The sequence below is a fragment of the Oreochromis aureus genome, linkage group 7, assembly GCF_013358895.1.
Source record: "Oreochromis aureus strain Israel breed Guangdong linkage group 7, ZZ_aureus, whole genome shotgun sequence".
Taxonomy (NCBI): domain Eukaryota; kingdom Metazoa; phylum Chordata; class Actinopteri; order Cichliformes; family Cichlidae; genus Oreochromis; species Oreochromis aureus.
Window position 1 is genome coordinate 27,843,589 of NC_052948.1, and position 26,513 is coordinate 27,870,101.

General features: G+C 44.7%; 1 protein-coding gene and 1 long non-coding RNA gene across 5 annotated transcripts; both read right to left on the minus strand.

Moving 5' to 3' along the window:
* Window positions 1–769: 769 nt before the first annotated feature.
* LOC116321739 (fibroblast growth factor receptor 1-A-like) lies at window positions 770–16,968 on the minus strand. Of its 3 annotated transcripts, none has more exons than XM_031741661.2 (17): window positions 16,753–16,968; window positions 12,460–12,589; window positions 10,082–10,186; window positions 9,833–10,005; window positions 9,629–9,752; window positions 9,296–9,486; window positions 9,006–9,150; window positions 8,722–8,924; window positions 7,039–7,184; window positions 6,589–6,710; window positions 6,195–6,305; window positions 5,903–6,093; window positions 5,263–5,385; window positions 5,109–5,179; window positions 2,210–2,347; window positions 1,691–1,796; window positions 770–1,235 (listed from the first exon to the last, which is right to left on the minus strand). In XM_031741661.2, the coding sequence occupies exons 2-17, from the start codon at window positions 12,554–12,556 to the stop codon at window positions 1,137–1,139; spliced, it is 2,145 nt and encodes a 714-aa protein (XP_031597521.1). In that variant the 5' UTR covers window positions 12,557–12,589; window positions 16,753–16,968; the 3' UTR covers window positions 770–1,136. The 3 variants fall into 3 exon arrangements, with proteins under 3 accessions (XP_031597521.1, XP_031597530.1, XP_031597538.1); XM_031741670.2 differs by having other exon boundaries at window positions 1,100–1,235; window positions 16,790–16,968; XM_031741678.2 differs by having other exon boundaries at window positions 1,100–1,235; window positions 8,734–8,924.
* A 3,964-nt stretch (window positions 16,969–20,932) lies between these two features.
* LOC120441256 lies at window positions 20,933–26,045 on the minus strand. Of its 2 annotated transcripts, XR_005613928.1 has the most exons (4): window positions 25,741–26,045; window positions 24,829–24,922; window positions 21,889–22,038; window positions 20,933–21,324 (listed from the first exon to the last, which is right to left on the minus strand). It is a non-coding gene; the product is annotated as an uncharacterized LOC120441256 (long non-coding RNA). The 2 variants fall into 2 exon arrangements; XR_005613927.1 differs by having other exon boundaries at window positions 20,933–22,038.
* Window positions 26,046–26,513: the final 468 nt, after the last annotated feature.

A 26,513-nucleotide genomic window follows, 5' to 3' on the forward strand; every position in this document is an offset into this window, starting at 1 on the left:
AAACGGTCCAGTTCAGGTGAAGTTAGCAGACAACTAGCAGCTACAGCCGGCTGTGTCACCATCCACCCATCAGTCAAAAAGGCCACGCCCCTAACAATGCAATCCCCCCACCCAGTTCTTATGAAGAGGAAATTATCTATAAATGATCAACAGAGACCAAGCAGTTTGTGTATCGCAAAAGTGTAAATGTGTAAACCTGTTTATTTGTACTGTAAAGGTTTAACCTGGGAGTGTATGGAAACGACTCAGTGCTGCCTCTGCTGGACGCCAGAGGAAGTGCAAGAAGATTGCAATAACTGTTTATGAATTACAGATAACTTGTCTGAAGCAGACAGACAAGCACCTGAAAACACCATCATGTTTCCTCTCTGCGGGAGCGAAACGCCATGTTTGTGTGAGCCATGATGAAGACTCTCCTCATCAATGGGGCCTCCACTTCTGAGCCCGTCCTTCTGCGCCACACCATTTCAAACCCAATATCATTCAAATTTAGACAGAGCTTTATAAGAAACCATTTATGAACGTACTTGCAACCGATCACCCGTCCTCTCGTCTGCACCAGGATGATGTGATCAAAGTTATTACAGCTCAAACTAAAGATGACCTTAGTTATTATGACGAAAACAAAGACTAGAAAAAAAAAAATCAATCATCAGAGACATTTTCTAATGTCCGGGCTTCCTTAGACTCATCATTTCACTTTCTGAGGAAACAAACAGCTGCTCATGAAGTTATTCTAAAGAATAACTCACATTTAACCCACAAAGCATTAAAAACTCTGATATTTTAATATGTTAATCAGTTATTTTACAGATCCAAGAAAGAAAATCCATAAACGAGGCATTCAGGAGCATCAGGGAGATTTGAGTTTTACAAATTTATACACTTTGCTTGATTCAGACTCTCGCTCCCACCTTCACCCTTTCATGTCCCGTTTCTCAGATGAGACAAACTTTATGTACAATATCCACACTGAGGACGTCTCGTCAGTCCGTGCTATTTCCTGAGCTCGGCTCAGTCCAGCTGTTCTTCACATCAGGCTGCAGCCAAGCAGCTCATCCCAGGGCCACCGCCACCGCTGCTGTGCAGGAAATGGGAGGAAGATGATTCAGGAAGGAGAATGGCTCCCGGGAGGATTATGTGGAGATAGAGGAGTAAGCTGAGGAGGAGGTGCTGACCGGGGAGTACTGGACTGGAGTGTACTGGATCAGAGGGACGGCCAGGTCCAGGTAGTCCTGCCGAGGCAGAATCATACATTAGAACAGGAAGTGGAAGCTCTGGAGACTTTAGCTCTGTCACATGACGCCAAAACTCGCTTCTAACTTTTCTTTGCTCAACGTCACATCAACCTCTTCTTGCCAAGAGACCCACGCCTCTTCAAATAAATGACTACAATCATGACCCCACGTTTTTGAAAGGTCAAAGCAAAGCTGCAGTTCCTCTGACGTCCAGCAGAGGCTTCAGCACTGATGCAGTCACACAGCTCTGCGTTAGCCAACTTATTAACTGCAACTAAGTTGAGAGAAAACCAACAGAGACTGTGGTATAAATTTCACTTCCTGATGGTTAGCGAGTGCTCCACCCATCAGTTAAATGTTTAAAGAGGAACGAGATGGACCAACTGAAGAGAAACAGCTGAAGTGGAGGATATTTGCAGGTTTTACTCTGTAACAAAGAAACGACAAGTCACCTGGTTGGCCATGATGGAGACAGTTCGATCCAAATCCTCGACCAGCTGCTGAAAGGTCGGCCTGCGGGACGGGACGGCGTGCCAGCAGTCCCGCATCATCAGATACCTGAGAGCACGCAACACACGCTTTACTGCGCAGGTCGGATCATCACATCAACGAACAAAATACCAAAACAACCACACAATATCTTCTTTTGATCACAAATGTTTGCAGCTGTGTCTCTGACTATGTGTTTCCTTATTTACATGCAGTCACGTGCGACTACACAAGCGACCTTCAGATTTGGCTGAAGGTTTGTTAGCTGCAGATGTCTGGAGATACTTGTTTGACTAGTTTCAAGTGAATTTAGAGCAAAAATGTCATAAATGTTGGATTTTTAAAGTGGGCTCATCCTCCAGGTCTCATGTTTTCAGATATTGGCATTTAATAAAGCTGCCTCTTCTGTTGAGTTTTCCAGGAATGACTGACTCCTCTGCTTAAGTGTCAGACTGAAGCGTTTGATGTGATGATGTACTCACAGCTCCTGAGGGCACGCCGATGGCTTCTCCATGCGGTGTCCCTCCTTCAGCAGCTTGAAGAGCTCCTCGACAGGGACGCCGGGGTACGGAGACCCCCCGAGGGTGAAGATCTCCCACAGTAGCACCCCGAAGGACCAGCTGTGAACACAGAGGTAAACGAGCAGCTCTTTAATTTGCTTCCAACTGTCACATGAAAATAACCCATACAAATCCTCATTTATTAATAATTAAAATAGTAAATAGCTAACTATTTCTCTCTGCTTCAGCTGAAGACGACATCTGAACCATCAAACATATAAACATCAACCCATGATCTTTAGCACCAGTGTCTAATTTCACACTCCATAGATCGGAGCTGCCAAACAGCTACTTGCTGCTTTAATGTCACCTTCTGCTGGGGTGGAGTAGGAACAGGGTGGAGGTCCACTCCAGGCTGGGATGAGTTTCACGAGTCGGAGGAAAGCGGAGCGGGTGATTGACAGACATTTGTGTCGAGCTTTGAGGGTGAAGCTGCAGATTTACAGCTCGTTCTACGTTCCTGCCCTCACCCATGAGCACGAGCGTGGGAATGAGCTTCCAGAGGGTCCTCAGAGACAGGAGTTCAGGAGGAGCTCAGAGCAGATTTGCTCCTCCACATAAAAAGGAGGCAGGTTCAGCATCTGAACAGGACGCCTCCTCACGATGAGTTTCAGGTCTAATCACAAAAGTGAGTACACCCCTCACATTTTTGTGTAAATATTTTACTGTATCTTTTCATAGGAGATATGACACTTTGATACAATGTAAAGTAGTCAGTGTGCAGCTTGTACAACAGTGTAAATTTGCTGTTCCCTCAAAATAACTCAACATACAGCCATTATTGCCTAAACCACCGGCAATAAAAGTGAGTACAGCCCTAAATGAAAATGTCTAAATTGTGCCCAATTTGCCATTTTCCCTCCCTGGTGTCATGTGACTTGTTAGTGTTACAAGGTCTCAGGTGCAAATCGGAAGAAGGTGTCTTGAATTTGATGTTATTGCTTTCATACTCTCTCATACTGGTCACTGGAAGTCTAACATGGCACATCAGGCCAAAGAATTCTCTGAGGATCTGAAAAAAGGATTGTTACTCTACATTAAGATGGCCTAGGCACCCTGAAACTGAGCTACAGCACGGTGGCCAAGCAGGTGGCCTTAACAGGACACGTTCCACTCAGAACAAACCTCGCCATGGTCGAACAAAGAAGTTGAGTGCACGTGCTCAGCGTCATATTCAGAGGTTGTCTTTTAAAAATAGATGTATGAGTGCTGACAGCATTGCTGCAGAGGTTGAAGCCGTGGAGGGTCAGTCTGTCAGTGCTCAGACTGCATCAAATGGCTGTCGTCCCAGAAGGAAGCTTCTTCTAAAGATAATGTACAAGAAGGTTTGCAAACACTTTGCTGAAGACAAGCAGACTAAGAACATGGATTACCTGTGGTCTGATAAGACCAAGATAAACTTATTTGGTTCCAATGGTGTCAGGGATGTGTGGCGGCAACCAGGTGAGGAGTACAAAGACAAGTGTGTCTTGCCTACAGTCAAGCATGTTGGTGGGATGACATTGTTTGGGGCTGCATGAGTGCTGCTGGCACTGAGGAGCTACAGTTAATTGAGGGAACCATGAATGGCAACATGTAACATACTAAAGCAGAGCACGATCCCCTCCCTTCAGAAACTGGACCACAGGACAGTATTCCAACATGACAACAACCCCAAACACACTTCCAAAAAGACAAGTGCCTTGCTAAATAAACTGAGGGTAAAGGTGCTTGACTGGCCAAGCATGTCTCCAGACTTAAACCCTATTGAGCATTTGTGGGGCATCCTCAAATGGAAGGTGGAGGAGCACAAGGTCTCTAACATCCACCACCTCCATGATGTCATCATGGAGGAGGGGAAGAGGATTCTAGTGGCACCCTGTGAAGCTCTAGTGAACTCCATGACCAACAGAGTTAAGGCAGTGATAAGACAGTTATCAAATAATGTGCAGAAAAATCCCTGCATATTGACACTTTGGCCCCAGTTTGGACATTTTCACCTAGGGGTGTACTCACTTTTGTTACTAGCGGTTTAGACATTAATGGCTGTGTGTTGAGTTATTTTGAGATTAAAGCAAATTTACACCATTATACAAGCTGTACACTGACTACTTTACATTGTATCAAAGTGTCATATCTTGAATGTTGTCCCATGAAAAGATACAATAAAATATTTACACAAATTTGAGGGATGTACTCACTTTTGTGAGATACTGTAGCTGTTACCGTAGCAGACTGCATATTTTCAGCTCACTGAAGTGTGTTAAATCATGTTTTAAATAATTATATACATACACCCCAAACATGAGCTACGAAACACGTCTGTGCGGACTGTCTGCTTTGTTTCCAGCCTGCAGCACAGTTAAACTACAGACGCTGAGATAGACACCTCTACATTCAGCTCAGTTTCAAATTAAAAGCCGGAAGGTCTGTTTTTCTGTGTTAACTTCTTATTTTGAAAGTAAAAGTCACAGTGATTTAATGATCTTTAAAATCTGTTCAGAATTTGCAAACTGATGATGGTTTGTCATAAATCAGTACGCACCGGGCTCCCCGACATCAGCTGCCTCTATAAGTTAAATATATCGGTATCAGTAATATTATCCCTGTATTTACTTTGTATCACATAGCACTACTGGGGAGGAGGAGGAAGACAGAGCGAGGTCTAGGCATCTCTGCTGAGACTGCTTCTCCCTACCAGTGAAGACTTTAAAAAATTATTTTAAAAACACACATTAAACATGATGTGATGAGCTCAAAAAACAGGAATCTGTAAAATGCTGTGAAATCACAGGAAGAGGAAGTCTTGGTTCAAGTGCTCGGTAGGCTTCAGAGGACTCACACGTCGCTCTGGTGTGTGTAGATTCGGTCAAACAAAGCTTCCGGCGCCATCCACTTCACTGGCAACCGACCCTGCGGAAACATTCAAACCCAAAGATCAGCACCCTATCACCTTTGGCTTTCACCCCGCCAAAATAAAAGTCTGTCTGACTTACATTGGTGGTCTTCTTGTAGTAGTCGATGTGGTGGATGTCTCGAGCCAGACCAAAGTCGGCGATCTTCATTACGCTGTCTTCAGTGACTAGAACGTTCCGGGCCGCCAAGTCTCTGTGAATGCACTGAAGCACAGGGGAGGGTCAGCCTTTACATCATGACACAGAGAATTCAACCGACAACCCAACGCACTCACAACACAGCTACCCCCCCTCCCCCTTTTATTCTTAAAGAATAGAGGCTGGAGACCCCTTCAGTTCATCCAGCTCCATATTTTTAGTAAGTCTGCACGAAGACCCAGCACAAGACAAAAAAATGATGATCAGTTAAAATTGTAGGGTTTTTATCTCACAATATAAAACACCTTGAGGCACCTGTTACTGTGCTTGGTGCTACTTAAATGAAATGGAATTAAACTGAAAAATGATTCTTCTGAGCAGCAGAGTCCAGGAATAAAAGTATGGAGATGGGTGTACCTAATGAAGTAGCTGTGAGTATATTTCTGCACTGCGTGTGTCAGGTTTCTCATCAGATGCTCTGTGTTTACTGGCAAAAGAAAACCAATGCCCACAGAGTTCACAAGATCATTCAAGCATGAAAATGAGCAGAGTCTGCACCCTGATGATGAAAAGTTTCTCTGACCTTCTTTGATGCGAGGTATGCCATCCCTCGGGCCACCTGGTACGCTGCCGACACCAGCTCCCTGACCTCCAGGCTGCCCAGCGACGCCTGCCTGGAGCCGCTCCAGTACTCTGCCCCGACTGGGCGGCGAGCTCGCAGATACTCCCTCAGATTACCCTGCGCAGCGTACTCCACCACCACGTAGAGAGGACCTGCTCCGGGTCACGGCGACCCGGGAAGAATGAAAGAAACGCGTTAATATCAAATAGTCACACGGCAGGAATTTAAAGACCTCAGACGCGGCGGCGCTCACCGTCCTGCGTGCAGGCGCCCACCAGGTTAATGATGTTCTTGTGTTTGCCGATCATCTTCATCATTTCCATTTCAGAGATGAGGTCAGACAGATCCTTCTCCGTGGCATCAGCTGCACGCAGCAACAACACGTAATCTTTCAGCGACAACCTCAATGTCATGCCCCCTGCAGCTCACACTTGCACACGTTTCCACATTTATATTTGGAGCTCTGCTGAGACTTCACTGAGAACCACGATAGTCAGAACTTTATTTCCTTCTAAAGTAATTTGCAGTAATTTTATTATGGGCACACACACAAGCTGGAATGGAGAGGCTAGGGTGGAGGTGGGTTGCAAAGAGGCACCTGCAGGGGGCATCTTTCACCCTAAACTGCTGCCTGCAAGTTCTCTCACCTTTGAGCATCTTCACGGCGACTTTGGTGACCCGTGTCGGTTTGTTTTTGTCGATCCCGATGGCCTCGGCCAGAACCACCTGACCAAAGCAGCCTTCGCCCAGAGGCTTCCCCAGAGTCAGCCTGAGGATGACAAACAAACGGTCAGCAGATACAGGAGCACGCTGAACTCACGCTCTCTTTCATTATATTTAAACCTCAAGGACAGACCGAGAAGACGAGGCTGACGTAATTTCAGAAACATGCTGTGCAGCTCAGTGAAAGCGAGCTCTCCAACTCAGTCTGTAAACTGGTTGTTTGGTCGTGTCAGTGATAGGTCAAAGGTCACAGAGACAGGCAGGTTACATTAGAATGTAACAGATGAAGAAATAACAGTACAGTCTTTGCCCTGATGTCAATTGCTGCAGCAATCTCAGGTGCAGATTGGGAGGGGCAGAAAAGGCATGGTTACCGGTCACGAGGCAGCTCCCACGCAGGGTCGTAGGGAAGTTCGTACTGCGAGGCGCCCAACAGGACGGTGGTGGCTGCGCTGGAGAGACGAGACTGACGCATCAAACACATCCCTGACTGCAGCGAGGACGACGACTCGACTGACACCTGTGGACGCAGAATTCCGTTCTATTTTATTTATACAGCACCAAATCACAACAACAGTAACCTGAGGGCACTTTATATTGTAAAGTAAAGACTTTACAATAATACAAAGGAAACAGAAGAAAAAACAACCATATGACCCCCTATGAGCAAGCGCTTGGCAACAATGGGAAGGAAAAACGTCCTTTTAACAGGAAGAAACCTCCAGCAGAACCAAGTTAAGGGAGGGGCAGACAGTTGGGGAGGAAGACGGGACAAAGACATGCTGTAGAAGAGAGCCAAAGATGAATGATAACTAATGATTCAATGCAGAGATGTGAAGAAGAAACACTCAGTGCATCATGGGAATCCCCCAGCAGCCTACACCTATTGCAGCAGAACTAAGGGAGGATTCACGGTCACCTGATCCAGCCCTAACTATATGCTTTATTAAAAAGGAAAGTTTTAAGTAGTGCTGTCAGCGTTAATCTCGTTAGAACGACGTTAACGCCATAACCGCATTAACGCAGCAAATCTCCGTTAGCGAGTTAGCGCGGATTTCCCCATGCGTGGGGCTGCACGGCGTCAATGCATTAGCGCAGTTAGCTCGTTAACGCATTAGCACCATGCAGCTCCACACATGGGGCGATCTGCTGACAGCACTAGTTTTAAAGCTAATCTTAAAAGTAGAGATAGTGTCTGTCTCCTGAATTCAAACTGGAAGCTGGTTCCACAGAAGAGGGGCCTGAAAACTGAAGGCTCTGCCTCCCATTCTACTTTTAAATACTCTGGGAACAACAAGTCTGAGAGTGAAATGCTCTAATGGTGTGATACGGTATTATAAGGTCATTAAGATAAGATGGGGCCTGATTCAAGACCTTGTATGTGAGGAGCAGGATTCTGAATTCTGGATTTAACAGGGAGCCAATTAAGAGAAGAAAATATAGGAGAAATATGCTCTCTCTTTCCTGTCAGTACTCTTGCTGCAGCATTTTGGATCAACTGAAGTCTTTTCAGGGAGTTTTTAGGGCATCCTGATAATAATGAATTACAGTTTTAATTTGCCAAGGTAATGCCATCCAGAGCAAGAATGGAATGGAGTCTAAAAGACACGTTGATGGTTTGGAGGTAGTAATTACTGAAGTTAACTCAGAAAGATCAACTGGAGAAAAATACTAAATGAATATCAATGGTAGTGAAAATAGCTGTACATAATGTGAAATGTGAAATGATTATGAGTAATTTTGTGTAAGACGTTTGTGAAGTCATTACTAGATAACGTTAAAGGGATGGTTGGCTCAACAGAGCTCTGACTTTTTGTCAGCCTGGCTACAGTGATGAAGAGAAACCTGGGGTTGTTCTTATTTTCTTCAATCAATGATGAATAGTAAGATGTTCTAGCTTTACAGAGCAGCAAACTATTTCTCCAGGCTAAATGATGATCTTCTAAATTTGTGATACGCCATTTCTTCTCCAGCTAATGAGTTATCTGGTTTAGGGTGAACGTTTGAGAGCACATCTTAAAAAGGAGAGAGCGAGGGCGCCTCATCTGTCTCCTCACCTGTCTTCTCACCTGTCTCCTTAGAGGCATGCTCTTGGCTAATTTCTGCACGACCAGCTGGTTGCTGAAGTCACTTTTCTTCGGGGCACAGCAGAGCCTGCAGATGACTGCCGTGGCGGTGAGGACGACGATGATGAAAAACCCAAGGCAGTAGATGAAGATCTCCAGGTACGCCTGCGAGGTCAGTGGGGAGGGCGGAGGGTCTGAGGAGAGATCACATCGGGAACATTAACAGACATTTGAGCTCGTTTCTGTGCGTGGCAAACCTGCAAACCTTCACGTACCATTGACCACAGTGAGCCACGCAGAGTGGTGCGACACCCCAATGGAGTTTGCGGCCATGCAGGTGTACTCTCCAGAGTCTTCCAGAGTTACATTCCTCAGATTCAGCACCTCCATCTCTCTGTCCGTGGTATTCACGTTGGCACTCTAAGAGAAACAAAGGGAGCGGCACTCCTGGGATTATTCATGTTGATGTAAAGCGCTGCTATCCAGCAGCACGCAGGTATCCCCTGAGGCGTGATCGGGGTGTAAAGGGAACAAGTTTGACTAAACTTATATCTGCTTTCCATACTTTGAGAACACGAGCGTAGGGCAGTCCATCCGGGCTCACTTTGCTGCCGTTGATGACGATGTGTTTGAACCACTTGATGTGAGGCTGTGGGTCGCTGAACACGCGGCACACAAACTCCACGTTGCTGCCAACCACTGCCGTCTGGTTGGCCGGCAGCCCGGCCTGCAGGATGGGCCTGTGAGGAGAGCGCTCTGAAACAGGTGGGATGGAGATAAAGACAGAGGTAAAATAAGAGGAGAAGAATGATGATTTGCTGTGATTTTGTTCAGTTTGGAGGAATATGGGGTTTCACAGAGCTTCGGCTGTGCCTGAAATGTTCACCATCACTCTTACCGACTACGTCCAGCTGGTAAGTGTGTCGCAGGCTTCCATATTCATTCTCCACCACACAGGTGTAGTTCCCTTTATCAGAAGGAACCACTGACTCCATTATTAGAGTCCACATGTGGTCTCTGATCTGAAGGACAGAACACAGGTAAACGAAAAGGATGAAAAGGAAAACTAACTCTGAAGCTTCCTCTGATGTCACAAACTCACCTTGTAGCCTCCGATTCGTTGGTCCTTCCTCAGCTCGTTCCCGTTCTTGTACCAGCGCAGGGAGGGAAGCGGGTTTCCCATTGCTTGGCATCGAAACCTCACCGTCGTGCTGGCAGGAACGGCGTGAAGGAGCTTCTCCATCTTGTCTGGCGTCACCCACTGTGGCTCCAGCGCTAACGAGGAGACACAGCGACGTAAGCATCCTGATTACAAACACCTGTCTGAGAGAGAGAGCAGTTTGAAGCTTACGCTGCTGCAGCTTCTCGCTGCTCGTCGACAGCTCGTCGGACAGCTTGTTTTCCTCTGACGAAGACTCATCATCTTCTTCGTCTTCGGAGGATTTCACTGCCTCTGCTTCAAAATAAAAGGCAGTAAGTTTAAAGCGTGCAGCTTTTACAGCTCTCCATTAACCTCAATGAGCACACATGATGTGTATCGCAGGAAGATTACTGAGAGCATCTCAGAGGACATCAGACGATCTGACTCCACATTCAGAGGAATAAACTAACATCCGGCCCTTTTTAGAGATGAATCGGAATCAAAACACTTTCGTAATCCAAGAGGCAGTGATGTCACAACGCTCCAAGACAGTTAGAACAGAAACTATATACTATATAAAAGCACTCTAATTTTAAATATCTCAGTATGTTACACAAATCAGATATATGGTTGACACTGAGGTGCCCCTCTTGATGCTTTGATTCTGTGGAAAAGCTCATACCAGAAGAAGTGTAATGCCAAAATGAATCTGTAAGACCTGATGGGAAACATCAGGTTGTGAAATGTGCAAATTTAACATGTGGCTGAAATAAACTGCTAACTGTAAACAGGCCAACAGCTTTAGAAGACTTTCGTTCCAGATTGGGAGGTCGGTCTTCAAGAAGACAAACCTATAGCAGCTGGTTTCAGACAGAGGACCGAGGCCCGGGGTCAGATAAAGAAGGATTATTATGAACTGTGAATCATGCAGAGCAGCTCTGGGAGAGTCTGAGAATGAAACCTGGAGCAGGAAGTGAGCAGTACAGTTTCATCTTAAACCCTTCAAAGAAATATTCTCAGCTGTTTCATATTCCCAGACCAACGATCACAAACAGAAAACCAAACCAGCATCAGGAGCCTGGAAGGCCTTCTGCTGTAGACTAACGGTGTAAGAGGCTCTGTAGGAGCGTGTGAAGGAGGGACTCTGTGGCTCTGAAAGTACAGCTCCTGGTAAACACATCAGAGAAGAACAGTGAGACAGGGCCGGGCTCGAGAGATGCCGTTTACGAGAAACCAGCTCAGGATCGTTTTCTGTTACTGCATCTGCCACAAGGAGGCGTGGCTTCAACCTGAGCTGAGGAAAACAAGAAACTACAGATTCAAACACTCAGCTGGAGTCCAGATGGTTGGACCGGCACATACCCACCCACACACACACATACCCACCCACACACACACACATACCCACCCACACACACACACACACACCCACCACACACACACACACACACACACACACACACACACACACACACACACCACCCGAAGCAAGCGTGTTTGTTGTGTCTGTGCTGCACAGTGCTTCATGTGTTCTCACAGGAGCAGTCTGAGCGCTGTCCTCGCTCTAACCAGGAAAAATCACTCTAAACGCTTTCAGATGCCTCGCAGCCACAAACAACTGAACCTTGAAAAGTCACTTTTCTGTTACAGAACTTCTCTCATTGGAAACTTTTATGAGCTTTTATATAACGTGGAGACAGAAACACCGCGACCACAGTCGAGATCAGATGTGAACGAGCCTCAAACAAAGGAGGGCGAGGCCCAAACAAGCGCTGCAGCACTTAAAAAGAGGCTGACGTACCGGCGCTGCCAGGAACCCGATTTATCATCACAGCACCACGCTGAGCACCAGGCTTTAACCATGAACTGTGGTTATTCAGATAACCACAGCTCTCTGCTCCAGGGTAAAAATAGTAATAAAAGCCAGTGACAGTGACAGTAAAAAAGCCAATTAAAAGAAACAAGTTATTGTGTCTCAGATTCTCTGTTAAGAGAATATTTGTGAGTTTATCGCATTTCGTTTTCATTTCAGTTTTTCAGAAAAGTGTTTATGTGTTTATCATAACTCCCACATTTAACAGCATCCGAAGCTGCAGCCACGCCGACGACACCCCGCTTTACTTCACTGCAGAAATTCACTGGCACAGGTTTCAGTTTGGTTTCATAAATGAATAAAATGCATAAATAACAAATATACGCCTGCTTCAGAGTCTCCAAGGAGAGAGATGCACTTCTCTGACAAATCTTCAAATGAATTTTAGGAGTTTGGATTGGTTAGTTTAGTAATATCTTCCGTAAACACCAGGGTCTTACAGCAGGGCTGTCACAGCTCAGAGCTCAGCCTGAGTGTTTACATGTATGAATGGCTCTAACTGCTTCACGCCTCCATCAGGAGGCTACATCGTCTTGTTCCATGCTGGATCTGGTGTCAGTTACACTGACGTGTCTGAGTTTGGGACATTAAACACGGCTTTAATTCTAGTTTAAATGAAGCAATCTCAGGTTAAACTGCAGGAGGTGTCTGAAAAGTGACTTTAGATACATCTTTCAGTCATGGTGTCCACCCTCAGACCTCAGATGCTCCTCACCTGTGTGCGTGTCCTCTGTGGCTGGCCTGGACTGAGCCGGAGGGTCGTGAACCAGCAGAATTAGCAGAACCAGCAGGAGGCGGCAAGGGCAGGACATCGCGTCCCAACACAGCGACGTGCTCCGAACACACTGCAGCGACAACAAACACACAACAATGTCAGACTTCCTGCTTTCTCTGAGGGTCTGACTAGTGCAGGTCACCGAGGATGGAAATCTGCCTGCTTCAGTTATCTGTCAGTGTGAAATTAAAATGCTGCGTACTGGATGATCTGACTGCTTGGTGAGCAGAAGAATCCGAAATGTGCAAAACGCTGCCCAAGGGAGGGTTTGTTCCAGTTTTAAAAGCTTTTTTCTACCTTATAAAAGTTTAAAAATACAGAAAACAGTGCTTCAACTTAAACTTAATACACTTTTTATCATTATTATCATTTAGTTTGTTTAAATGTACGATCGTAAAATGAAAACAGGAAGTCAATAAAACAAATGAGTTGTGATGAAACATGAAAAGAGGATGAGTGAAGCTCACACTCACATGCACCACAGCATCATTCTTGTTTTGGCTAAGGGTGCTGATGAACTTTGACCTCTCTGAGGTGACTCCAGCAGCACAAACTGCATACAATGATCGTGGTCATGAATAAACGTTCTATAAAGTTTCTATAAAGCTCCAACCTCAACGCTGTGCAACATTTAGGAACTTTGTTTGAAATCCGGGTCTGTGCCAGGAAACCAACCAAACCATTGGTGAAGTTAAATTAACTTCACTAATTCTGACAAGGAGAGCGGTCTGATATCAGCCAGAGCGTTTGATGGATACCAGAAGAGTTTGGTCGATGTGCAGCTGCTAAGAGATATTTAACCAAATATCAGTGAGTCTGAACAGACACACTGCCAAAAGCATTCACTTCACACACACAAGCTTGAGTGACATCCATCTATCCATAGGGTTTAATATAAATCTCAGCTACCCTTTGCAGCTATAACAGCTCTTCTGCGAAGGCTTTCCACAGGTTTAGGAGTGTTTATGGGAATTTCTGACCATTCTTCCAAAGGCACATTGTCAGGTCAGGGACCGATGTTGGAAGAGAAGGCCTAGCTGTCAGTGTCTCCTCTAATATATCCCAAAGCTGTTCTGTCGGGTTGAGGTCAGGACTCTGTGCAGGCCAGTCAAGTTCTTCCACAGGAAACTCGCTCATCCATGTCTTTATGGCTTTGTGCACTGATGTGCAGTCATATTGAAACAGGAAGCTGCATCCACAAACTATTCCCTGTTCCAAACAGTTTGGAGGTCTGTAGCGACTAACTCAACAGAAAGTTCCTCTGTGCACTTTGATCCTCAGCATCCACTGACCCTGCTCTGTGAGTTTACGTGGCCGACCACTCAGTGGCTGACCTGCTGCCGTTCCAAATCACTTCCACTCTGTTATAATCCCACTAACAGCTGACTGTGGAATATTTAGTAGAGGAAACTAGACTTGTTGCAAAGGTAACATCCTATCACAGTACCACGGTGGAGTTCACTGAGCTCCAGAGAGCGACCCATTCTTTCAAGATCTTTGTAGAAGCAGTCTGCTGCCTAGGTGTTTGATTTTGTGGGCATGAAAGTGATGGAACACCAATGATCTGGATGGGTGACTGAATACTTTTGGCGATATAGCGTATGTACCTGTGTGGATCCGAGAAAATCCACACTTGTTCTTTAAAGTGGTTAAAGATGCAAACTGCACAGCTATTCCACTGGAGAAAGAACAGTTCAAAGGATGACTCTGACATTCATGCCTGGGGTGAGTAGACGAGACTGAAGGAGCTGAAGCAGCAGGAATGAACAGCTCCTCCTGACTGACCAAGACAAGCAGCATCTGACAGGCTGCCACCACAACTCCTCCATGACTCCTGTGTGACGCCTCCATGACTCTTCCACGACGCTTCCGTAACTCCTCCTGACTGACCAAAACGAGCAGGATCTGACAGGACACCTCCATTACACCTACAAGACACCTCCAGGCTCATTTGTTTCAGCCCCAACCAACTGGGATGAGACCCCCCGTGTGAAGACACCATTCATACAACACACACACACACCTCCATTTTCGCAGTGGGAGTCAAACAGTGAAGCATCCTGTCACTGAGGACCTCACGGCCCATCCTCTCTGAGTTTCAGAGCTGAGATGTGGTCCTGTATGAGCCTCAGCTCCTTCCAAAGTATCACTGAACTCTGATTATTGTTAATTTTTATTGATTATTGTATATTGTTTGTAATATCTGTGGTGCAGCTCTCTTCAGTTTTGGTCCTTTCTTTATTTTCTTTAACTAAAAAATCCTTAAATGAAAACTGGATCCAGATAAATCTCTACGACTTCCTCTCCTCATTTCTGAGCCCGGACGATGACTTTTTCCTCAACCCAAGTGTGATGTGAACTCGGGTGTGATGGGTCAGCTCAGTTGGGACAGTGCTGATGGATGATGAAGGTGGTTTCTTAAACCAGCCTGATGCTTTCATTAGCAGTCATTTTGGAAGCTGCCTCCACGTCACTAACATCAGTCAGAGCAGACCCTCTGAATGAAACCTTACCTGCAGCAGACTGTGTACACCTGTCCATCTGACACATCCACTCCCAAAACAGCTTCACCCCAACACCACCCTGATCTACAGCTTCACCTCAATCACCACCCTGAGCCACAGCTTCACCCCAACCCCACCAGACCCATAGCTTCAGCTTAAACACCACCCTAACCCTCTCCACTCCATCCTTACAGTGTTAACATCACATATGCTTATTTATGAGTGTTTACAGAAGGAACTGACTCACAGACACCTACACCACCTGCATCACCATCCACACCATCACAGACTCACAGACAGAATGATCATTTTAATGTGGTCGGAGGTAAAAAACCTTAAAGCTTGAATCAGTGCCTGAGCTCGTGTTTATTCATGATTATTAGGATTACTCTAGTTCAGAAATATTCTTCATGCTATAATAAAAATACGGCGTGTGTGTCTGGAAGCTTCCAGCTGCTCACATGAGAGGAAGCTGCGGTTCTCCTGCAGGGATCTGAGGATGGATGGAACCATTTGGAGCTTTTAGCTACTGGCACGATGCAGAACCACCCTGTGTGGCTTGTGTCCTGTGCAATGAATCCAGTTTTAATTTGAAAAACTATTTTGGCTTCCTGCAATGACCTAACATAACTAAGGAGTCTTCCTGGTGTCACGGTAACGCTATGACCTCAGAGAAACCCACCCAGAGTCTTTCACTTCAATAGTCCACTTTTCTGTGAGGGTGAAACAATCTGACCTTGGCCAAAGCGACACGCTCGGGTAAGCAGGAGAGCGAGCAAACAGCCAGTCACAAAGCAGTGTGCTTCAGTCTCTGACACAAACGCCAAAACATGCTTCAAACCCCATCAGACACCTGAAGTCACGCCTACTGCTCGCAAGTTTCATCAGCGTGATTAAAGCAGACTGACGATGATGATGGTAGTGATGAGATCACTGTGAACCTATTTACAGACTCACAGCTGACAAACACGAACAGGAAACTGTAACAAGCTCCAACTACACCTTCACAGGCTCAGGTGTTCTGTTCTGACCTCGCTGGTGATGATGACAATGATGACGATGATGATTGTGTGTGTGTGTGTGTGTGTGTGTGTGTGTGTGTGTGCTGGCACAGAGGAGGACTCACACAGCCTGCAGCTGTCACTGACCCACTAACACAGACAACATTTTAGGAACACCTATGCCTAATAAGCTTTTGGTCCTCACACTGCAGCAAAGCCCAACCTGTGAGGGTCCCTGTAGTGTCTAACACAGGACGCTAACAGCAGATACTCAAATACTTCGAGTCCTGTTTACTGTGAGTCAGAGTACTGCAATTCAGCGTCAGCATCAGTCTCTGCTCCGCTCTCAGCACAAGAAAAAGTGTGTGGCTTCTGCTTTACACTGATCCACACCACCTACACCACCTACACCATCACAACTCTAGTGTCAGCCTTCTGCTTTCAAACTAATCATTTTACATTAAACTGTTCGTTTTTCTTCATGTAATAAAGCCTGACACACACACACACACACACACACACACACACACACACACACACACACACAGTAAACCCCTGGTCGGAGCATCTGGTCCTGTATGTGTGTCAGAGAGAAAGTACATCTGTGAGCAGGTGAAGCTTGTGAAGCTTCAGAGCCCTGCGGGTGCAAACATATCTGAGCTGACCTCAGAATAGTGAACCCCCGCCCTCCTCAGAGCAGTAGTACTTCTGTTTTTCGCAGTACTTACAGACACACAGATCCCGGTAAACCTCAGATCAGAGTACCTGTGGAGCTCCACGGTAGTGGAGGAATCAGCGTTAGTTAGTCCCGGGACTGGGCACCAACAGCAGCCTGCCCGCTACTCCGTCTGGGGCTCTAGTTCACGTTAAAGCCCCGGCGGAGTGATCCAAACTCCTTTTCGCCCAGAGAGCCGCGCGTGCAGAGCACAGTCCCTCACGGTGTTTGTCGGTGCACGGTCAGCGGAAAGGCCCGCCCACAGGGGGCGTTTCTTGCACCCCCACCCCCCCACCCCAGCGCACTGTGGCAGGGCTGGTTTTACCGGTGCTGTGGGGACGCGTGTATACGGCCGCTATGTGGGGACAGAAAGGTCCCCAAACTTGTAACTTCCAGCATGGGACATGGGGTTACTGGGTGTGTTTATAGCTGGGTTTAAGTTTGGTTTAAACATAGCCAGACTAATCTTCTAAGTGGCCCAGGGCAAACACTTTTTGCCCCCTCTTAGACACTCAGAAAGAAAACAAAACCTTTATGTCATTGGATTATGAGACTTCATCTGAAAGACTGATATGTCAGTGTTGTTGTGATTGGGCTGTACAGTTTTACATGTTTCTGGAAATTCTGCAAAGTTTTGTGGCTTCAGTTTTGACTTCAGTGTGGGGACATGCTTTTACTAAAGTGTCAGATCATCATCATCATCATCATCTTTATTTATAAAGCACTTTAAAAACAACCACAGATGACACAAAATGCTGTACATTAGAACTAAATAATCACAATTTCATAAGATATAAATAAAAGCCAAATAAAAATAATAATAATAAATTCATATTCATTCAAATAATTTAATTTAAAGAGAAACTAAGTCTCACTGCGGTCAAAAGCCAAAGAATAAAAATGGGTTTTAAGTAGTGCTGTCAGCGTTAATGTTGTTAAAATGACGTTAACGCCATAACCACATTAACGTGGCAAATCTCCGTTAGCGAGTTAGCGTGGATCGCCCCGTGCATGGGCCTACACACCGTCAAAGTGTTAGCGCTGTTAGCCCGTTAACACGTTAGCACTGTGCAACCCCAAACACAGGGCGATCCGCGCTAACTCGCTGACGGAGATTTGCCGCGTTAATGCGGTTATGGCGTTAACGTCATTTTAACAAGATTAACACTGACAGCACTAGTTTTAAGACGTGTTCTAACAGGGGCCTCTCTAATGTGCAAGGGCAAGTTATTCCATAATTAGTCTTGGTGAAGTACAGTAATCAGGTAAGTGTACCTAAACAGGCTGTTTAGTCTTGCCTCAGTTACATCACCATAAGCTCTCACACAGCCAAGCTTCAGTCACTTCAGAGCGCTTTACACTGATTTAAATCCTCTCCTGGAAGCCTAAATTACCTTAAAGTTGATCCAAGGATTCACTTTTTGATTTTATTATCTGCTGGATAGGAGCTTTACTTTTTGTCCCCAGAAAACAGCAGAGTCCCCACAAAGTCACTGCAAACTGACTGTCCCCATAACACTGATAAACACCTACACTATACACACTCACACAGATGGTTTCCATTGTGAATTCATTGGCAGATTGGTATAATGTGTGTTTGAGAGTGTCAGGCTGTGAACAATGACTCTGACTGTGTGTGTGGGGGGGGACAGAGGCAGTATTGTGAGTCCATCCAGTCACACAAAGTAAGGTCAGAGTCATTAGAGGAGTGGGCAGGATGGACGCTCCACTGCCATAAACATTTGGGAACAGCTCATAAATCAGAGTATTCACCATAACAATGCACTCACATCTTTTTAGATAAAGAGCCGTTAATAAAAACTACTTTGTGAAAGTACTCCTTTTCTAGTGTGGCTATAAGCATTTTACCAGAAAGTTTCCAACCCAAAGTTAAGATAAAGACTTATATTACCGTTAGCATATATTAGATGTATTTTAAATGATCTATTCTTTCCTCTCTGAGGGCTGCAGGCCTGCCTCCAAAGATGGAAAACTACTCGAGTATTTCCTTTTGTTGTTTTTATCTTCTCTTATCTTTGGTTCATTTGCAGGAGCCAGCACAGGTGCTGATATCAGGTGCTTTCCAGGTGCTATAGCCACTGTTTGTAGTCCCACTCACTGATTCCTGTCCTTGTATGTTAGAAACGGTGTCTCCTCCACCTCTCAGTACTCTCCACAGACTGTATATAAAGGACGGACATGTGCTTCATGTGGGATGGACTTGACTGCAGACAGATTGGCTAACCGTGCATGCTTTTAGCTGCAAACATAAGGCCTGTGGCCAGAATTGGCCCGCCAAAGAATTCAGTCCAGCCCAATGTATGGCTTTCAAAAATGTGAATGTGCCAGAAATTTTGGTCTTTAAACTGTTTTTATAAGTTTCACAGCTTTTCTCCTGACAGTAACCTCCTTCATGGTCAAATACGCCAAAATAACAAACGAATAGATTTAAATGTTTAAAATTACTGTAATTTTAAACATTTACTGAGCTCAGACATCAGCTGACAAGCAGGATCATTTACTCACAGACTTCTACACAGTCAAACCAGAGGAGTCGCCCCCTGCTGTTGTTGTGCGGTATTTTCTGTTGTGTTGCATTCCCGGCCCATGGAAACCATACAACCTTGCAGCTTCAGTCTGCCTTAAGGTTGTGTCTTTTCAGAGCAACACAGAGATGTTTTGGACATAAAGTCCGCTTGCATGTTGTCCACAGCTTTAGTTCACTTCAGAAGGATTTAGGTTAAACATGTGGACCAATGAAGAAGAGCATCTCTAACCAGAGCTTTACTGACCCACAGCACAGCATGTGTTAGTTTCTCAGTGAAGGCACTAAAAGTGTGATATGGCCACTGTCCTGTCAGCTGAGACAGTGTGGTCAGCACTGTACTGAGAGACAGACGTTTGATTTTTCCTGTCCTAACTGAATAACTCTGCTGTGTTCATTCAGAAAAATCCTCTGAATAACCACAGAAAGCTCTGAAAGTGCTAAAAGCTGCTGACTCTGGATCGAAGCCAGCAGTGAGAAAATTCCTGTATTTATTATAGAAGCCACACAGGAGACGAGGGAAGTTTTCCCTGGATGGTGTCCAGGCATTAATGCCCTGCAGGGTTGAGGCATCCTGAGGAGGATGTGGGTTTGATTCCTGGTAAAGTGTGGTCACGGGGCTCTCAGTGCTTTCTCTGCACCTGCTTTACAAACATAGGACGGACTTTGGACTTCACAGCACTGATTAACGTCTGACTGCTGGTTAATAAAAAGCTCCGCAGTCACAATATGCAAGGTTCATATCCTCTCTCTGTGCATTAGTCTCTTCTTGCCTGAGCCAACTTGTTTTCTCAGCATTACTTATGTTTTTTTACCTGAAGAATCTGGATAAACTGAGCTTTTAGCCCTCCTTGAGTTAAAAAAAAGTCTGCAGTGGAGCCCTGAAGAATAATGTGTAAATATGTCTCCTTTAAACTGAATCTGGTAGTGTTTATGTATCCCAGCTGTGTTCCTTTCATGGATAATTTCATGGATAACATCACTGAATTGCTCTGCCAGCCTCTCTGAGTCAGCAGTCAGTCCTGCAGCCTGGCCACTTGGATCCAGTCATTATTCTGGACTTTGCCTTGAGAGCCAGAGCAGCCCCAGGCCCAGCCCGGCACTAACTACCGAGCCTGTTAAACCACACAGTCAGACCCACCCAAACCCAAACCCAGAGCCAAACCAGAGCACACGAGAGCCAGGACGCACCAGGCCAAGAGGAAAACGAAAAAGGCACCAAAGCCAAGCACAGGATGAGCGTGTACTCTGCTGCAGGTCTGCAACACTTTTCTGAGCAGGAAGAAGTGTTTGTGGATGATCAGGAAAACCCGGCAACACCTAAGTTCATGATCCAAAAAACTAAACCTTATGAAACAATATGTTTCCACATTTACAGTAAAGCAGTCAGAGGTGAAAGCGAAGTACACTTACCTGATTACTGTACTTCAGCAGCATTTTCAGGTAGTTACTCAAGTATTTATTTTAGTCCCAGCATTAAACACAAACATCTGAATGTGCTCTTGTCTCATTTTTCCAACCAGGCTCATTACTATAGCTTTAAGACACCAAAGGGGAGTTTTTATTTCCCCTCCAAACGTCGTAAGTGACTTGCAGGAGGAACAAAAACACAGAATATGATGTTGTTGGAGCATCCATCACTGCTTTTCATACTGAAGCATTTAGCTTCTGATCATTTTATTGTTACAGCAACAAGGAGCTTCAGTCAGCAGAGTATACAGAGTATTTTTAACACAGCTACATGTGTGCACAGTCTGTACAGCACAACTGCCCACAGTGATTTAGAGGACCTAAAAACAGGCAAACATAACACAAAGATCATTTTTTTTTATTAGATTTACAGCAAAAGTGACCTCAGGGAGCCAGAGTAGACAGAGTGCACATCACAGGAAACAACACAAGGATAAAAGAGCTGAAGTCAAAAACTTCAAACATTAAACAGAAGATTCAGTTTCCATCCCCATCTGCTCCAGTCTGCATGACATATATCCTCGGACAAGACCAAAACCCCTAAGCTGCTCGCAATGCATCCACCAGAGTCTGAATGTGTGAAAGAGGCCAAAGTTGTGTAAAGCGCTTTGAGTGCTCAGAGGAGAAAAGCACTGTATAAGAACCAGTCCCTAAATTCAAAGCAGCTCTGAGTTCAGTTTATTTATGTATTAAAAATAAAATCCTGAGAGCTCCCATAAAAATGAAAAAAGAAACAAACCCAAAAAACAGAGGAAGACAGCTTCTTCGGATTTTCTGACGGTTAGTTTCTGCATGACTGTTTGCATTTTAATATTTGTTCTGAACTTGCTAAATCTGCCCCGCCCTCTGCATCCTCCATATAATAATACAGAATAACTTCACTGAAGCTAAACATGTTCAAATAAGAACACTGTAAACAGCTTACATTGAATCTGATGCAGTTTAATTCATACTGATTTAGAGTGAGTTATACTGTCATAAAGAAAGGCTGCACACATTTCCTGCCGTGTGTTTGTGGATGCAGATGTTTGACCCTAAATATGCTCACAGGTGTTGTTGAATGAAAGGTTTCTTTAAGATCGTGGTGAGTTTAATGTACGTCAACTTGCATTTGTGGCCTGGAAAATATTTCACCTGTGGCTGTGAACTCGAGTCCCTCTCCTGCTGGAAAACTCAAACTTCTTGTCAGAGTTTTCCCGCTGTGGTGTTTCTGCTCGTCTTGCACAGCTGGATGTTTCGTAGTGTGCTGCATGTTTGGGGTTTTTCTTTCCAGGTCCTCTACAGCTGCGGGAAGCCAACAAACCATGTTATGCAAATTAGAGCTGAAGTGACCTTGAAGGCCGAGACAGACCGTCTGAGCAGCTCAGAGGTCATTTCACAGCCACCAGGGCTGTAGGACAGAGGGCAGAAAACCTGTCATGGGCTACCATGACAAAGTCTGAACAAAAGAATTCAAACCCAAAAACTGCTACAGGGAGCAGATACTCTGATAAAGGATGACGGATACATTAGAGCCTGGGTCGAGTGGAGAAAACAGGAGGGTAACAAGACACACACTGTAAGAAAAAGTCCTAATATAAACTTATTTTACTGTGTATTTTACAGTTTTGTTCTGTTCTTCTAGAATATCATTAAACTTACATAGACTGTGATTTCACATTTCAAATGTAGATTAACATAAAATGACTGTACTGTAATAAAACACAATTTTCTTGTTTTTAAAATGTATTTGTCTGTACATACGCATATTTAGATTGTTAAAATACATTCACAAATGTATCATGATTTCACAAATATTTGTCCGTTATTTGAAAGATTGAACTGTTAAATTCAAATGTAATGCTATGGAAAAATATATGAAACGATTCTTATAAACTTTTTTAACATCAAATAATTATTACTATTATTGCTATTTAGGGCAATCATGGCTCAAGAGTTGGCAGTTCGCCTTGTAATCAGAAGGTTGCCGGTTCGAGCCCCGGCTCGGACACTCTCGGTCGTTGTGTCCTTGGTCAAGACACTTCACCTACCACCTACTGGTGATGGCCAGAGGGGCCGATGGTGCGATATGGCAGCCTCGCCTCTGTCCCAGGGCATGCAATCCATTATTATTTAAACCAGCTGTTAACTGTATATTTCTGTACATTTAAGTATTATTATTCATATTGCCACATTCATCCGGTCTTTAAGTCTAATGTCATTAGCTGTCCCTGGGCCCAAACTCCGCTGCAAGTCACACGATCACTGCGGCATCACTGAGAGTTAAAAAGTGTCTAAATTCTTTCATCTGTAATAAAATGATCAGCGTTGCTGCTTTACCAAGTGTAACAATTAAATTTAACATCCAGGCATCCATGAAAACAGAATTTATGAAATTTAACAGCGTTAGAAGTTAGCAGGGAGTTAGCTCGCTAGCTTCTATCTAAATATAATATACCATGTTCTGACTGAGGGATTTCTGAAAGAAATTAAGACGTACAGCTCTGCTGTCACTTCCGACATAAATGAAGACAGGAAAGTAAACAGCAGTGACATAGGTATATAATCAGTGTTGGGAAGGTTACTTTTAAAATGTATTCCATTACAGAATACTGAATACATGCCCCAAAATGTATTCTGTAACGTATTCCGTTACGTTACTCAATGAGAGTAACGTATTCTGAATACTTTGGATTACTTAATATATTATCATGCTGTTTACAACTACGTGAATGTACTATTGCTGTGATTTATTACTGATACTGAAGGTCCGCGGCTCCGAACCGTAGTAAAGGGACCTCTGGCTAATACGGTGGGTTCCGTGTCGGGCTGGTAGCCGAAAACTAGCTTCACTTTGTCGTCTGGGTCAACTTTGCTTGCCAGAGACAGAGAGAGGCGTTGAAAGGCTGCTCCAACGGAACTTATTTTTTCCGGAGGAAAACACGAACACAGTGTACAGTTGAGTCTTAATAGCTTACTTACAAATGGGCTCGTCAGGCACTCTTCTTGGCTGCAGTGGTTATTATTATATTTACATGCTTCCAGCTCCCGTTTTTGCTCCGTGACAGCTCGGACTTTTCCTTTCTCTCCCTCCCTCGCTCACAGACACATAACGTGTATGGCAGTCCATTCTCGCTGCGGCACGGACTACACTGCCCATGAGGCCACATTCTTTAGGGCCATGCCTGTAGCATTCTGCCTTTTAGCTTAGCACAACAACAACAACAAAAAAGCGCTCTCTCACCCAGGAAACACGCAGAGAAAGAGCGCGTCACCCTGTAACCATGGCAACCGTAACGCTGCCGCCTGGAACAACATTACGTAGCTGTCAAACAAACCCAAACAGTCCTGACCCGCGACAATATGAAACAGGAAAGTACCGCCGTGTATTCCATTTATTTCAACAAAGTAACTGTATTCTGAATACCACCTTTTTAAACGGTAACTGTAACGGAATACAGTTACTCATATTTTGTATTCTAAATACGTAACGGCGGTACATGTATTCCGTTACTCCCCAACACCGTATATAATGATGTGCTACATGATCACTAGCGACACAGCTATGAAAGCATAATATAAACAGTGAAGCTGGAGGATGAACACTAACTTTTTTCCACTCGATAAAAGTTAATGTGAGGGTTCCCGATGGTTAGGGACAAATGCAATCACATGGCAGGATGCTGTAAACGGACCAAACTTCAGTCAGGAGAACAACTGAGAAAACAGTACAAGGTTAGTCATTAATATACTGCTGCATGGGCTGGGCTGTAGTTCAATCAGATTGTTTTAATAAATGCGCTTTAAAATGAATAGCGATAATAATAAAAACCAAGAGAGGCCGACAGTGATCACTGACTGTTTTAGGGGCTTGTTGAGATTAAATAGAACAAGATACAAAGCATTAAAACATGTTGAATACACAACAGCCTTATTAAACGCTGAGTACTTTGGGCCGGGAAGCAGGATTCATCACGTCATCACTTAAAGACTGGATATAAAAGGTTAAATGTAAAAAAAAGAATTAAAAAATTAAAACGTGTTGATCAACAGATGAGCACGGAGAGTACAACTCGTCCTCAGCCTCAGGCTCACCTTCACCTGCACAGTTATGCTCCACTTGCTGCACCATCATCTCCATCCAGCAGACTATTCAGGTACCAGCAATAACAGAGATGGTGAAAATCACCTGATGTGGAAACAAAAACATGGAGTTTCAGTAAAACCTTCTGTCAGGACACTGCAGCAGCTCTGTGATATCACCAGACTGAGCATCAGCCAATCAGTGTGAGCCACACAGTGCACACAGGAGTTGGGTGAAAACACAGGTACAGTTAAGGCAGGTGTAGTTTACACTTGTGTAATGCATTTGCTTCAAGTTAAAGCCATGGTTTTCAAAATAAAAGTACTGTTAGAGACGTTTATGTGGAGGTCTGATTTAAAAAAGAATTTGCAATTGTTTGTGTGTCAGTGTGTGTGTGTATGTGTGGTAGTGTGTTAGTGTGTGTGCTTGTGTGTGTGTGTGTGTGTGTGTGCTGAAGCTCTGGACCTGCCTGCAGGTTTTCTGGAGTTCACCAGAGTCAGAGTGTAATTTTGGCTGCTCTATAATCACAGAGCTCCTGCAGGGCGGCGTGATAACGCACCATAACACTGCCTCAGTGTCATCCTCCCAGTGTGGGCTCTCATCGCATGTAATTCACCTCTGAGTGTGTGTGAGTCTGTGAGTGTTTTTGTGTGTGGTTCTTTCAGCGCCTGTCCTGAGGTCACATGGGCTGCAGACTTGTCCTCAGACTGATTAAAGGTTTGTTTAAAGGACAGATTCAGTCTCAAAAGTCTCCAGAGTGCAGGAAGGGATGCATCTGAGGAACTGCTACACCCAGGAGTACAAGTACATTATAAGTACTGTAAGCACTGCAGTGTATTTTATCAAAGTATCAGACAGTACTTCATGAAAGATTAAATTTAAAGTGAACAACAGGTTCGTCTGTGGGTGTGCAGATGAAGTACCTCAGGTTTGTACTGCAGTACTCGCAGTAGTGAATGTAGCTGGTGTAGTTTCCCTGCCAGATCCTCAGAGTCGTTCCAGCTGTTCATTCTGCAGAGAGGACGAGGTCTAACTAACCCTGACCCTCCGCTTTCACTGCAGTCAGCACAAAGTGTGTGAACCTCACACACACTCAAACACAAAGACACAGACACACACACATACACTCACACACACAGATACACACACACACACACATAGATAGCCTCCTCCCTCCATAAAGAAAGTCAGACGCACCGCAGAGTCAGGAATGTGGAGTTTACATGGGCAGCTTTATTTGGCCTGAAGAAAATGTTCCAAAAGCCACATCCCACACACACACAGACACACACACACACACACACACACACACACACACACACACACACACACACACACACACACACACAATAAAAGCTCCATCTGTTATTAACATTTAATAATTCAGTTCATCGGCGCACAGCAAAAAGATTGTGGGAGGAACTCAGCTGAAAACAAGTCAGTAAAGTTTCATGAAAGACACAAAATAGAGAAAGCCAGCCAACAAACACAGAGGATGGAAAACAACCATAAAGAGCAAAAAAAGCTCCAACCAGAAACAAAGAAAAGCCTACAAAAAACAGCAGACAAACAAGGAAACAAGCCTCCACCCACACAGAGACATCATGGCAACCAAACTAAGGAGAAGGGTCCTACCTGAACACTTGCAGACGATGATTGAAGCAATTAAAAACCTTTGTGCCAAACCCTGCAGTTC

Bases quoted from the DNA above. Each gene is read 5' to 3' on its own strand.
- LOC116321739 (XM_031741661.2), bottom strand. From the start codon at position 12,556: ATGTCCTGCCCTTGCCGCCTCCTGCTGGTTCTGCTAATTCTGCTGGTT. The intron at 10,187-12,459 runs GTGAGGAGCATC...TTTATTTTGAAG, and splicing joins CACAGAGGACACGCACACAG to CAGAGGCAGTGAAATCCTCC. The intron at 6,711-7,038 runs GTAACCATGCCT...TGTCATCCTCAG, and splicing joins TGGGAGCTGCCTCGTGACCG to GCTGACTCTGGGGAAGCCTC.